Raw genomic sequence first — 15922 nt, 5'->3', positions numbered from 1 at the left:
AACAGTTGTAAATATAAAAATAAACCCACAGCTTACTTAAATCCTAAAGAATGGCTGATTACTTGGCATAAAGAGGAAATAATCCACTATGCATTCTCCTAACTAACTCATCATCTGAGCACAGACTGTAGGAGGGCAACTGTATTCAGTGGGCAAATCAGTCAGTCACTCAGATTAGGTCTCACTAGACTGATTGTTAACTGGGACAAAAATGATTAACACTACTTTTATGGTATCATATAAATAAAGGATCAATATCATTAAAATGAAATCCATTTAGGGCACCTGGGTGGCTCAGTCAGCTGAGAATCGGAATCTTGATTTTTGGTTAGGGTCATAATCTCAGGGTCATGGGACTGGGCCTGGCGCTGGGTGTGTTGACTGCTTAGGACGCTCTCTCTGCCTATTCCTATGCCCCTCATTCCTCCTCTCTCTCACTCTCTTAAAAAAAAAAAAAAAAAAAAAAAAAGTCCATTTAATAGGTCTCTCAATATGTTTGTAACAACATATAAACAAACATAGGTTAAAAGCTGATACCCATTTCTCTTTAACCAACTTTGCCCAGATTTGGTGTCAATTTATTCTTTTTCGATTCCTTCACAGAATCTTAGAATTTTAGAGCTGAAGAGCACCTTATAAACTGGAGCTCCACATCCTTCATTTGACAAATGAGAAAATCTAAGCTGCAAGAGGATACTTGACCCCTGCCCAGTGCCATGCAGTTAATTATTAACAGAGGAGGGACTAACAGTCTGCAGACTCCACTGTCTACCAGCACTGAAAGACGTTAATCTTAAGAGTAAACCATTACCTCTTGAAGAACTCTCTTCATCTTCAATAATAACGTCTTGACGGCTGTGCAGTCCTGTAACATCAGTCTGAAGGGCAAAGAATCGAGGCCTCCATTTTCTTCCACACCTTGCAGGGGCCAGTCTGCAGATGGACTGCTGGGCATCCGGCTGATATGGGAGCACCTGACTTCCTGATCAATGTCTTTCGTTAATTTCAGGGAAAGATTCCTAACAAAAAAAAAAAAAAAATCACAATGTAGCATATTTAGAGAAGTATTTTCCAAACTGTTGATCAATGTCAGGAGTGAGCTAGAAAAAATTCCTTGTGACTGGCATTTCCTCTTACTAGTCTTTGAAAATTCTGAGACCCTTTTGTCAAAACTATGAAATAAGTCAATTGTATTTTTAGTAGTAAGATTCAACAATAATCACTACTTTAGAATGTGATTTTCTTCCCTTCTGGGAATTTCATTTATACATGATAACAGTATGTTTATACTTTCTTAAATTAATTATTTTTAAAATGTTGAAAGTCAACAGAAATCACCAAAAGAGAAATTTCATATCTTTTCTAAAGATGTTTAAAAATTAATTGGAAATAAAAGATTAAGAAACCAAAAATTAAGATAAAATAATTTTGTTAATTATGTTAAATTACTAAAGCAATCAATAGCCATTTTTGGAATTAAGAAAGACTTGTATGCATAAGATTTTCTGTGAAAATAGTAAAATAAGTGGAAGATGCATAACTTTATATGTAATTAGTCTGTTTATCAAACAATCATTAAATTTTTAGCAGAGTAATGTATGGAAAAACATACCCATATATTTACCCTATTCTAGTTGATAATCAACAATTATTTGAAAATAATTGCATTTTGGAAATCCTCTAACATGGCTTATATTGATAATATATGTAAAAGTAAAGATACTAAGGTCAACAATTTTCCAAATGTGCAGATCAGGAATCTAAAAATAGTGCAAAAGAGGAGCTTATGGAAATAGCCTTTTTCATTGAGTTTTTCTGAATTTGTTTCCATTTCTTAAAGCCAAGGGGCCTATAAAATGAAGACAATTAACATGATAGCATAGCTCAGGCTATTTATGAAAAAATAGTTTAGGACTTGTGCTCAATTAGAATAGCTTTTATGTATATTATTTACTGAATTATATGACAAGGTCACTTAGCAACCTAAATTGAAAAAAAAAAAAAGAGTAGCCTTCTAGCTTGCCACCAAGACTAGGAAAAGATACCAGTAAGAAATATACCCTCAGTTAGTTTTATTCAATTCTGATTATTCATAATAGTAGATTAACTTTTTAAAGATTTAATTTATTTATTTGAGAGAAAGCGAGAGAGAGAGAATGTGTGAATGGTGGGGCATGGGTGGAGGGGAAGAGAATCCCATGCAGACTCTGTGCAGAGCCTGAGTCTGAGCTAGATATCTGGACCCATGAAATCATGGCATGACCAAAATTGCAAGCCTGATGCTTAACCAACTGAGTCACCCAGGTGCCCCCACAACAGTACAATTAATTTTTTAAAGTATCAGATAATTAGTAAGTAAAACACACTTCTGGATTACACTAAATTGTTCACTTAATCTTCACAGATACATTCATTGATCACAACTGTTGTTTGAAATGGTAAGACAGTAATTACTGTCTTCATTTTGTATTTATAATAAAATACTAAATAGTAATAGGGATGCTTGGGTGGCACAGTTGGTTAAGCCACCGACTCTTGGTTTTGGCTCAGGTCACGATTTTAGGGTGGGAGACTGAGCCCTGCACTGTGCTCCATGCTCAGCTAGGAGTCTGCTTCTTCTCTTCCTCTCCCTCCACACTCACTCATGCTCGCTCTCTCTCTAAAATGAATGAATCAATCTTTAAAAAAATAGTAACAGCTAAAAATTTTTGAGGGCTTACTTATAGGCCAAATACTGTGTTAATCATTCCATGCGTTTAATTCATTGAAACTCTGCAAGTCCAAGAGGTAGATGTAATAAATATCTTAATCTTACATGAGGAAACTGAGGCCCAGATAAGTAACTTTGGAGTTAAAAAGCTAGTAAGAAGTAGACTTGGGATGAATCAATCTAGACACTCTTGCAAGGCTTTTGTTTTCCTACTAAACACATAATGAGCCTATATATAATAATGCTTAATTCATCTCAGGTGGTCTTATAAGGACTTTTACATGTTAAACCAGTTAATACAACTCTTTTAGGTAGTATTATTATCATCCCCATTTCACAGTTGAGGAAGTTTAACATGGAGAGGTTAAGTAGCATGCAGATGGTCATATAGCAAAGAAGGGACAGAGTTGAGATTTGAATACAGACAAGGCAAGCTCAAAGCCACTACAAGAGTCAGTATGTCATGTGAAAAAAAAGCAAATAAGCCAGAAACTAAAAACAAAAAGCCAAGAAGATAAAAACAAATGAAACACCCTACAATTACATAAAGAATCATTTATATTTTCACTTTTACAATATATTTTATGTAATATGACATTCATCTTAATTATGCACAACTTGTGAACTATGCAACCATTCAAAAGGGTTTCCATTTTATATTAGTGTCTTCTGTCCTATTTTCTCCAAGACTGATTAAGAATAAAATGGAATATAAAAATTATATTTCACAGGGGCGCCTGGGTGGCTCAGTGGGTTGGGCCGCTGCCTTCAGCTCAGGTCATGATCCCAGGTCCTGGGTTTGAGCCCCACATCGGGCTTTCTGCTCAGCAGGGAGCCTGCTTCCTCCTCTCTCTCTGCCTGCCTCTCTGCTTACTTGTGATTTCTCTCTGTCAAATAAATAAATAAAATCTTTAAAAAAAAATTATATTTCACAGTATATGTAATAGTTTATTTAAGATAGAACTTTCAAAGATTTATCAGGTTTTAGTTGTGAACTACCCTGGTGTCTGGCTCATAAAAGGTTGACTTGGTAAATTATACAACCGAAATTGAAAAAATGAATATAATAATGAGTGAATGAATAAAACATTTTAATAATCAATGCACTATATCTCTCATTTGTATACATAAATTTTTATGCAAGGTAAATTGCTATGCATTGCAGGTCTGCTACGTACAGTTCAAAATTTCCTAGCACTCTTACAATAAAGTAATTAAGCTAACATTTTTATAATTCCTTTTAGTTAGATTGCTACTTCTTTGCACCTGTTTGTCCAATCACAAATCTAAACATCAGTGAAGACTGACAAACGTTTCAGAAACCATAAAGGTGTAAAGTTCTATGACTAATTTTAGGAGTTTACTGAGGTTCTGTGGATTATAGCTTAACATTTACAAATATAAGAAGCCCTGTAATTTTCAGATAAGAATGGACTATATAAGAAATGCTTGGAAGATAAATCAACCATTTGTTTTATAATTCAAAAAACTGAAGGTATTTCTTAATTCCAACAAGGGAGAATGATGGCATGTTTTTCACAATTACAGAAAATATCCATATTGTATTCAGCAGAGGAATGGTGGCTGAAGTTGCCAAGCTTAAGAGGAAACAGTCACTGACCTCAAGAGGCTCACCACAGCTATTAACTTTTAATGAGTGATACCAAAAAATATATTAGTTACAGTTGAACCTTGCACACCATAGATTTGAACTCTGTGGATCCACTTATGTGTGGGCTGTTTTCAATAATTACAGTACAATATATAAATGTTTTATCTCCTGTGATTTTCTTTATAACATTTTCTTTTCCCCAGCTTACTTTATTGTAATAATACAGTAGATAATATACATAACATACAAAGTATATATTAATTGACTGTTACTGGTAATGTTTCCATTCAATCTTAGGCAATTAGTAGTTAATTTTGGGGGGGAATCAAAAGTTATACACAGATTCTTGACTGTGCAGGGTGTCAGTGCCTGCAACTCCTGGGTTGTGTAAGGGTCAACTGTAACATTCTTTTGCACATGAAAAATGAGTATTTTTACCTCAAAACATTTTATTTGTATGTGAAAAATAGCTGCAAGACCACTGTAATCAAAATCATTCTTAATTAGGTTGAGGTACGTAGTGAAGTGGGCCATTAAAAAGGACTACTACTCAGTTGCGTAGGTTAGCACAGCCATCCTGTTGTATGTATGTGACCATTATATTTCTGACTGGTAAGTCCCTGAGGCTTACAACTTTTAAATATTTTAAGTATCAATATTTTTAACAACAGACTTTCATTGGGCCAAAAATACCCAAGTGTCTCTGGGTAAATTCATCTAAAAAAAAAAAAATCCCTATAGTTGACAAAAAAAAAAAAAAAAGAGAGAGAGAGAAAAGCTCTACTATGAAGCCACAGTTTCCCCTCTCACAGGCCACTCATAAGGCCATGAGGAGAAAGCTAGGTTCAGGTACTCCCCTGTTCCTGCATTAGTAGGGATCACTAGACAATATAATCTGTGCACTTTGGGACATATTCTCTGTCTGCCAATGCTGTGAATTATTATAGTTTCATAAAAGTGACCAAATGGGCATTGTATCAAAAAAGTCAGACAGTCCCTTCACTTGGCCAAAAAACCCCAGCAGAGGTTGGGGGTGGATACTGAGGCCTGATACAGCAGTTCATTAATCACCGTAACTAGTATAAACAAACAACAACATAGTAATCTCCACCAAACACATTTATTTACAGTTCACCCTCTCTGTGCCAACTTCATGAATCTTCAGTAGAACTCAGTAATTTTTACACATGCCTTGTTGCTCATGAATGTTGTTCATCTTTATAAATTAAAATTTAACACTTAGCTTTTCCACAGCAAAGGAAGCCATCAACAAAATGAAAGGCAACCTACTGAACAGGAGACTAGATTGCAAATGATATATCCAATAAGATATATCATATCTAATAAGGAATTAATATCCAAAATACATAAAGAACTTATAAAATTCAAACCCCCCAAAAAAAATTCAATTAAAAAATGGGCCAAGAGGGTGCCTGGGTGGCTCAATGGGTTAAAGCCTCTGCTTTCGGCTCAGGTCATGATCCCAGGGTCCTGGGATCAAGCCCCGCATCTGGCTCTCTGCTCAGCAGGGAGCCTGCTTCTTCCTCTCTCTCTGCCTGCCTCTCTGCTACTTGTGATCTCTGTCTGTCAAATAAATAAATAAAATCTTAAAAAAAAAAAGGGCCAAGGACCTAAATAAGCATTTTTCTTAAAAAGACAAACAGATGACAGACACATGAAAAAATACCCAATATCACACATCATCAGGGAAATGCAAATCAAAAGATGTCACCTTACACCTATCATAATGGCTAAAAGCAAAAAGACAAAAAATAACAAGTGTTGGCAAGATGTAGAGATAAAGGAGTGCTTATATACTACTGTAAAGAATGTAAATTAGTGTAGCCACTGTAGGTAATAGTATGGTGGTTCCTCAAAATATCAGAAATAGAAATAGCATAGATGCAGTAATTCCACTACTGGGTATTTACCCAAATAAAACAAAAACACTAATTCAAAAAGACATTTGTACTGTTGTGTTTATTACAGCATTATTCACAATAGCCAAGACATGGAAGCAACCTAAGTGTCTATCAATAGATAAATGGATAGAGAAGATGTGGTATTTTTATATAATAGAATATTACCCAGGAATAAAAGAGAATGAAATCTTGTTATTTGTGACAACATGGATGGACCTAGAGGGTATTACGCTAAGTGAAAGAAGTCAGAAGGAGCAAGATAAATATCATGTGATTTCACTTACATGTGGAATTAAAAAAAAAATCAAACAGAAAAGCAAAAAACATAAATAGCAGAAATAAATAATATAGAGAACTGTTGGTTGCCAGAGTAGGGGGATGATGGAGGAATGGGCAAAATGGGTGAAGGGGAATGGAAGGTACAGGATCACAGTCATGGAATGAATAATGAGTGATGGGGATGAAATATACTGCATTAGGAATATGGTCAGTGGTACTGTGATAGCACTGTAGGGTGACAGAAGGTGAGCTCAGCATAATGCATACAGTTGTCAAATCACTGTTGTACACCTGAAACTAATGTAATATTGTGCATCAACTATATTTCAATAATTAATTATGAATTAATTAATTTAAAAAAATTCACCTCAATAAAAAAGCACTAGACTCTGTGTTCCAGACAAAATAAATAAAAAGAGAGAGGAAAAGAGAGAGAGAGAGAAATCAAATCATTTTGTCAGCAATGAAAATTAAGCTATTCAGATAAAGAGAACATGGAATCAATCTATATTTCTTAAAACTGCACCAAATCTATAGTCATCTCAAAATAAAAAGTTTATTTAAAAAATTACCAACATTTAGATAAAGTTGAAACTTACCGGCCTTTCTCATCTTGTAAATACCACAAAAATGAAGGTTTTGAGTAAGATTAACAGCACAGGTCATAAATGTTCTATTAAAAGTATTCTTGAAAGTTTCAACTGTAGAAACTTGAGTTTGAACTGGCACTTTAAACATTTAACTAAAACTACTATAGAAATTCACTTTATACTTTTGTCACTGGAATTCTTTGTGTGAAAGGAATTTTCTACCAAGCTAGTTCAAAAGTTCTGCTGCAATTCTATTTTCACTATGACAGCCAAGTTTAATAAGAAAATATTTATCTTGACATAAACTTAAGTGTGATTAAAGGAGTTTTCTTCACTAGGGAGAGAAAATAAAAGATTATTTTCATGATTTTTTTTTCTCATTTAGTTATAAGGAGCACTATCAGTTTGATAGTGAGAAATTTTACTTCCACCCACATCATTTGAAAACTTCCCAATATAATGTCCAAATGACTAACAAAATACAAGATCATGTCATTTGCAAAGAATTGATGCTCTTAGCTGTCATAGGAGCTATTCCTTATTTAGTGCACTGACACCCTTCATTATAGCAAATGTCTATGGCCATAAGGGATCTCAATGATTTACACTTTATAATGTGGCTGTGATTTCCGTAGCCGATTTCCAAGGAATGGAAAATAAAAGTGATCTCTATTTGCCCACCATAATAAATAAGCATATGTATACATCTGCCTTTGAAATCTTCATTAAGTAGATCTGCAGAAAATAATACTTTCTAAAAACTTAACTTTTGGAAACTGATTTTTATTTAATTTGCATTTAAAAAAAGGCTGAGTTATTTATGGTGAAATAAATTTCAGCTTGAATAATTCTAAGACAGGCACAAAGTTAAATCTACATTAACAGATTGGCTTTCCAGAACTAAAAACTGTTTGAGAAACTAACTACAAAAAGGCTATTGCTGATAAATAAGCCATTCTTCTCAAATTTCCTTTCAAAATATATTGTTGATCTGAAAGTGTCATTTTAGGGGAAAAAAAAACCTTGTATGTCAAGTTGTCTTATGGTTGGATATTTAGCTGTATTACTGGAAGGGATAGAACCAGCACCCATCCCTCCACAGTAGTAATAGTAGAGTGGTTATAATAACTTTTTAACACTTAACATTCAGATGTAAATTTACATTTGAGAAGGACTTCACTACTACCTGAAGTGATGGGTAGAAAAAAAGCAAGATATAGAGAAAGGCAAGCTTAAAATACACATACCTTAACATAACCAGCAAGGTCCTCCATAATGTAGCAACTGTCTGCCTCACCATACCTTATTTTATAACAACTTGTCTCCTTGTTTTTCAAGCTTCAATTACACTGGCCTTCATTTGTGAGGCTCTGAAATGTGCCCGACTTCATCCTGCCTCAGAAACTTTGTATATGTTTTTCCATCTGCATGAAAAAGTGTTGCTTATCCTTGTACCTTGAGATCTCTCGTTAACATATAACAGTTCTTAAAGAAACCACCTTTGCATCTCTCCAAATGTACACAAGTTCCTCATCTCTATGCTAAGCCTTCTTTTGTAGCACTTATCACAATGCAGTTAAAACATTAACTTGAAGAGACCTCGGAGAACACAGTGGATTGAGCTGAACTTCACTCCACCTCTGTGTCAAATACGAAGAGATACTGGATCAGTTATGAGCGCATTTATTTTTAAACATATTACAGTGCAGGAGGGAAAGACAGAAAAATTTCCAGATGCCAAAAGGGCAAAATTAAAACAGCAATAATTATATGAGTTACCACTGTAGTGGTTTTAGAAGGTTGAACTTGGATGCAGTCTGCAAAAACAGAAGCTGCAGTTTTGATGCTGGTGCAGATTTAGGGGAGTATCTGCCAGTAACAAAGAAGTCTTACAGTACTGGGAGACAAGAGAGTTCCAAACTTAAAAAAAAAGAAGCGCAAATATCAATCTGATCTACTTTAAAAATAACTCCCAGGTAGAACACTCTTCTTTCTTTAAAGGAAGATCATAAAATACAGATCCTCAGAAATAAGTAATCCATGATGTCTGGCAAATATTCAAATGAATAGACATGCAATGAAGAAAAACGGGAGACAAAAACAATTCACAGACATTATGAGATGACCCTTGTGTTGCAATGATCAGACATGGATTTTAAGCAGCTATGATCATATCAATGTTCAAAGCCTTTGAAGAAAAAGTTGACATAACAAATAAATACATGGTTGATCTCATCAGAGAAATGAAAACTATAAAAAAAAGAACGAAAATGGAAATTGTAGAATCAACTGATGCAGTTTCTGAAAGGAAAAAATTATTTTATGTATTTTATATATATTCTATATATTCATATATGCATATGGCAGACATTGTAGGTTGTCTGCCCACTATTCATTCACACCTCCTTCCTTCTTTAAATTAGAACCAAGAAAAAAAAAATAAACCTCCCCAACTTATTTAAATGCTGGCTCTATTATGGCTTCAGGAAATGACAGAAAGACTGGTGGGGTGCTTCCTCTCTAGTAAAAAGAGACACAGGAAAATACAGCCATCCTTCCTTTGGATATTATTTTGACTTGATGTACTTTTTAAAACTACTGGTGGATTCTGCATAGGAAGAGACTCAACTGTGAAAAAACTGAAGAGAAAAAATTGGGGGTAGACTGGCTGCCTGATAATGTCATTGTTTCTTCGAATCAACCAACACTGAAGACTTGCTACCTGTAAATTTCTTGTTGGACAGGGTAACATATTTTTTGACTATTTAATGAAACTGGAGTTAGGTTTTTCTTTTACTTGAAGCTGAAATCATTCTAACTAGTGTAACAGATTCCTAAGAACATTAAACCTAGAAATAACAGTGAGATTACATAATCACTTGAGTAAGTTTCTGTTTAATAACTATAATTGGGGCTCACATGTTCCAAGGAAGAAGAAACAATACTTACCTTTCTCATTCATTAATGTATCCACCAACCTTTATTGTACAATTATATGTAATATTCATACCAAATAAATAATTACATCAATACTAAAAAAAGCATTATAGGACATCTAGTTTAACATTCACATTTAAAAAAGAAGTTCAAGCCTGAAGTAATTTTCTAAGTGCCACACACTGGAAGGTGGAGAACTCGGGTCTCCTGATTTCTAGTCCAGTGCTCTTTTCTTCATACTGCATCATCTTTTTTTTTTTAAAGATTTTATTTATTTATTTGATAAACAGAGATTATAAGTAGTCAGAGAGGCAGGCAGAGAGCGAGGAGGAAGCAGGTTCCCCACTGAGCAGAGAGCCCAACGTGGGATTTGATCCCAGAACCCTGAGACCATGACCTGAGCCAAAGGCAGAGGCTTTAACCCACTGAGCCACCCAGGCGCCCCTGCATCATCTTTTAATAGTATTAAAATTTCAGATATGTCTACATTTATCTCTTCTAAGCTGTATGCTGGAATAGTGAAATATTAAGTTACAGTCTTAGGGAATGATATTAAATAGTAAAAACTCTACTTCTATAGAAAAGTTTTCATTTCCTTCTCCAAAATTTTAGAGAAAGTAAATGTTTTATGAGTGCGAACCTGCTCATACAAAGTGTGAAAGTACATGTTTACAAAGAAAAGTCTGACTTGATCATCTATGTTTAGTACCTTTCCTTCATGTCATTGATGTCATTCACATTTCTCCCTTTCATTCTCTCCTTCTGTTTTTACATGTGATTTAAGATCCACCTCAAAAAGCATTTCACACTATTAAAAAAAAATTTTGAATTAATGCATGTAGAGTTAAGTAGAGACTTGCCTATTGTGAACTTCTTCCTTTTTAAAATAAACTTCTTTTCAACAATAAGAGTCATATTTTTAGTGTGGTAGTATCAATAATTTGAGTATTATTTTTAGACATTGAAATCACATTATTGATAATAATTTAATTTCCAATGCTATTTGTTGCCTGCCCTATTTCCTTCAATATCAGGATAATAAGCCACAAAAATACAATGTCTTGCTTCAGATCCATATCATGAAGGGATCTGATTAATCTTTGGAACCAAACCAGTACCATAAAATGCATTCTATTTCATTATCACGGAAAATAGTTAGAACCTACTGTTATTGTTTTAAGAGCTTGTATTTTTAAATTCTCCATTTTTGACCATTTTAGGAGAACATGTAATTCTTTTTTAAATATAGTTTAAAGGGAAATTTTAAAAATATGTTACGATATATTCACTTTTGAAAATTTATGTTATATAAGAATTTCTTGGGGCACCTGGGTGACTCAGTGGGTTAAAGCCTCTGCTTTCAGCTCGGGTCATGATCCCAGGGTCCTGGGATCGAGCCCCGCATCTGGCTCTCTGCTCAGCAGGGAGACTGCTTCCTCCTCTCTCTCTGCCTGCCTCTCTGCCTACTTGTGATCTCCGTCTGTCAAATAAATAAATAAAATCTTAAAAAAAAAAAAAGGTGCTATGCCTTCCTTTAAAAAAAAAAAAAAGAATTTCTTAAAAACAAAATTAGAGAATGCCTCTAATTTATCTCTAGATACCTAAGCAACCTTTATAAAATGCAGTATTTTATAAATATAAGCAGCTGGGGTTGATTACAATGTATTAACATAGGCTATAAAGCTGTCTCTAAGTACATTTTTTTTAAAGATTTTATTTATTTATTTGACAGAAAGAGATCACAAGTAGGTAGATAGGCAGGCAGAGAGAGAGAGGAGAAAGCAGGCTCCCTGCCAAGCAGAGAGCCCGATGCGGGACTCGATCCCAGGACCCTGAAATCATGACCTGAGCTGAAGGCAGAGGCTCAATCCACTTAGCCATCCAGGCGCCCCTCTAAGTAAATTTTTATTGAATATCTAACATTAATGATATGTTAAAAGTTATACAACCTACAGGCAACTATCTAGTTTTCAAAGATTGCTCTATGCCCTTCACCTTCCAAAAATATTAGAGATCTGGCGATCTCAGTGTGATAAGTGACAGTCATGAAAATATAATCTAGGAAGTCATGTTCTCAAACAGAAAATCAATTCTTGCTCTGTAGCTTGGCATAAAGGCAATACCTAAAATTATTGACATAATACATACTGGTTAGGAAACTATAAAACTTTCAATACTTTCAAAGCTAAAAGAGTAAAAGATAATGACTTTGAGTAAATTTTAGAGCCATAGAATGTTATCAATTTGAGAAAGATTAATAAAAGCCTACATTAATCTTATCAGCTAAATTCTCCATATTCCATTCTTGAGGTAACAAAAGGCATTGTGATGATCTATACCCAATTTCAACTAGAAAAATAAGATTTCCTATATGATACAAAATCAAGTATTCTCAAATATCTTGACAGACCCACTCACACACACCCAGAAATGATGTGGGTTACTTTTAAATACATTAATTCCAGGGCTAAATCTCTAGCCCCCTGTTTCATAATCTCATTTTGCTGTGTCACCCATTTAGACTTTGCAAGACAAAACATGAAGCATAATAGCAGAATAGATTAAACATACCTTCTTATGTTCATTGTCCATAATTTTTCCCAGTATATATGTGACATTTGGTACAGCAAGGCTAATATAAATCTCTCTTTTAAAACTGGATTACGCCCACCCCTCTCCTAGAATGCCATCTTCAATCCTTCCTCCTACTTCAGGCTCTAGAGTTGCCTCTTTGCTAGTAATACTAAAGAAGGTGGAGACCCTCTTTTAGTGATCACTTTATTTCCAAATGCCTTGCATCAAGCACTCTCTCCATAGGCATTTGTTAAATTAACCACTATTTGCTGAATGAATTACTTAGTACATGGTCATCTTACATGAACTAAACACATGTACTAAGAATTCTACATTATTAACCCTAAGCAATAGGTTTACGCATCACAATTTCCCATGAAGTACTTTTCAGATTTATCTTTGGAACCTTCCCAAGGCAAAACTGTTCAAGGTTGTAAAAATATTCTGGGCCAGTGGATTAGGGGTTAGACAGAGACAGGAGAGATTAACATCAAGTAGAATAAAAACAGTAACAGTGAAGGAAGTACCACTACTAATAAAGAAAACTAAGATGGAATATGAGTCTAGACCTCAAGTGGATGCACAAAGAGAAAGCGTAGGTGGGAACTGTCATGGTTTCTGGGTTTAAATCTAGCTCCTTCTGAGTTCTCAGTGTGAACTTTTTTCGTGTTAAATAAAGTGGTAGTGGGGGCACAGTTGTTGGAGTGAGGATAACCTCATTTTTAATAATATAGAAAACAATGTAGCTTCCCACTTATCTTGAAAATCTTTCCTACTAAATGAGAAGGGTATAATTTCGCTCCAGCCAATAAGCTGTCCCCAAACTGTAATTCTAGATATTAAGTGGCTTTTGGAATCATGAGTATACTGGAATGAGTAATGACTTTCTGCCTGAAGTAAGATTCAGATAAATTAGAAGGCACCTGAAAAATCAAGAATAGGTTTATTTTCTTTAAATATCAGTCCTAGTTGAATCTTAAATTATATCGATGTTTAAGATATTTTATTAGTTGGCTATGATATCAGTAACACACTGTGAGCCGTAATTCAGTTAACCAAACCTACAGAAATCTTTCAATTTGGATTACAAGTCTACAGTTCAACCTGTTGATGGCTGGCGTGAAGAGCAGCTGTATTGTATGAGAAATCGACACGACTGGGCCATCTGAAAACAGAGCTGGAACAGTCACTGTAGTGAAACTGCCTTGCCCATCTTTCTTTGAAGTGGTCCAAAACCTTTGGGCTGGGTAAAATGGCAATTGTTTTAAGCAACTGCTTGAGAAGTCAGCAGGAGAATGAATATCCTGATCATAAGAATTAGTAGTCAATCAATGTATAACCCAGAGTAGCTTAGTTTGTAATGTCCACAGAAAACTTAGTTTCTTTTCTTCAAATCATGTAATTGTCCCCTTTCCGTTTTCCTCATGAAAGCCCTTGATTTCACCCTACAAGCAGGACATTATGAGTTTCAGCTTGAATCTCTGCTCCCCAAATCACAATTCTTTGATCCCAAATAAATGTAGATCCTAAATAAACACTGGCTTGTGTCTTTTATTTTCAGGTTAACACGTGGATAGTTTTTAGAACATAACTTGCCCTGCAAACCCAACACTGTAATAGATTGCTCCTAACAGAACACTCAGGTGTGGACTTGGAGAATAAAAATTCACAATTCTTTTATTTTTTTTAAAAATTAATGATTCAATATGTTTAAATCTTTAGGAATTCCTGGTGTAGCATTAACATGATAATAACTGAAAAATCCTGGCAAATAATCCTCTAACTTTGCTTAAACCTGTATTTTCTAAGCTAAGTTGAACATTCATTCATTCATTCTTTCAATACCTACTTATTAATTACTCATAATAATTGTTAATGTCCTAACAAAGTAGGTATATAAAATATCGCAATAAATAATTTCCTAGGAAGATGTCTGGATGGCTTCTTATAAAATTGCCACCAAAAAAGTGCTGAATTAATTTCAAATCTCAATGCTAGACGTATAATAATAAAGAGTATGATTAGCAAAAAGACACTGGGAACACAAAGCATCACCAAATGGTGCTGATTCTAAAAATGTAGTTTTTGGTAAGGAGTAATAAATTTAACCATGGATGGGCAAAAAAGATAAAGGATGTCTACCAAATTTTTTCCCTCTGAAATAGAGAAACCATTGGGCTTCATATCAATAACAGGCCAGATTACTGGTGTAAATGAAAAGCATATTAACACGGTTTATACATAATTACACATCACAGAACTGTCAAAGTATAAATATCTGTTGCAAGGAACAAACAAAAAATCCTTGAGGCTAGTAAAAGAATATGAGCCCAGACCTTGAAAGGAATGACATGAAGTGAGAATGCCAATGCCGAAGTGATTTAAATGATTCAGTTTAAAGTAGCTGAATTACCTTTCCATTATTCATAGGAACAGCATCGGCACAGACAAATACTACAATCATACATACAAACATGATATGTGGCTATAAATCACAAGGTTAGATAAGTTAGAAGCTGCAAAATGTTTTAGGTTTCTCTTGATCAATCTTTTCCTAACCCCTGTCTTGAAGACACAGACACTTAGATTGTCGGACTCTATCTTTGGCTCCAATATATTCCTCTTTGAATGTTATCTAAGATTCTTTCTCTCTATGCTGAAGTGTACTTCACATTTAAAACCAGATAACAGTGGTTGCTGGTGGCAGAGGATGGTTTCTCTTTTACACAAGCAGCAGAAACACAGATTGTTATCAATGTCCAATTGCTTTTGAAACAGAGATGATGATGAGAAAGAAAATACACAGCCCTTTTCTTTATGCAACTGAAGAACCAGGGATAAAAGAACACCTCCATTTTACTCTTTCCTCTCCAGAGAAAACTATCCACTTAGAAAGGGTAACAGGAAAACAAATTCCTCAGAAAGAAATGAAGTTCTATTGTAAAACACATCTTCCCAAAATGACAAGGTTAGGTTGTTTTAATTACTTTTTGATGCCTGAAAAGAATAAAATTTGTTTTCCTTAATCATCAGTCCAAATTTTACCTTAAATTATGGCACCTTTTAAGATGTTTTAATAGTCTGGATGCCTGGGTGGCTCAGCTGGTTGAGCCTTCAGCTCAGGTCACAATCCAAGAGTCCCCAGACCAAGTCCCACATCAGCTCCCTGCTCAGTAGGGAGTCGGCATCTTCCTCTGACCCTACAGCCTCTCATGCACTCTCTCTCTCACTCGCTTTCTCTCTCTCAAATAAATAAAATCTTTTAAAAATATATTTTAATAGTCAATTATTGCATTAA

The 15922-nt window shown here is 34.6% G+C and overlaps 1 protein-coding gene across 5 annotated transcripts in view; it reads right to left on the bottom strand.

Moving 5' to 3' along the window:
* Positions 1-15922, bottom strand: part of CCSER1 (coiled-coil serine rich protein 1) — a 760495-nt gene that overhangs the window by 291188 nt on the left and 453385 nt on the right. For all 5 annotated transcript variants that reach the window (XM_047717985.1, XM_047717986.1, XM_047717984.1 and 2 more), the window contains exon 6: positions 812-1019. In XM_047717985.1, coding sequence (XP_047573941.1) covers positions 812-1019 — 208 coding nt within the window. The remainder of the gene's footprint in view (positions 1-811; positions 1020-15922) is intronic.

This window comes from Lutra lutra, chromosome 2, assembly GCF_902655055.1.
Source record: "Lutra lutra chromosome 2, mLutLut1.2, whole genome shotgun sequence".
Classification (NCBI taxonomy): Eukaryota; Metazoa; Chordata; class Mammalia; order Carnivora; family Mustelidae; genus Lutra; species Lutra lutra.
The sequence above is the reverse complement of the archived record's forward strand: the minus strand, read 5'-3'. Positions and strand labels throughout refer to the sequence as shown.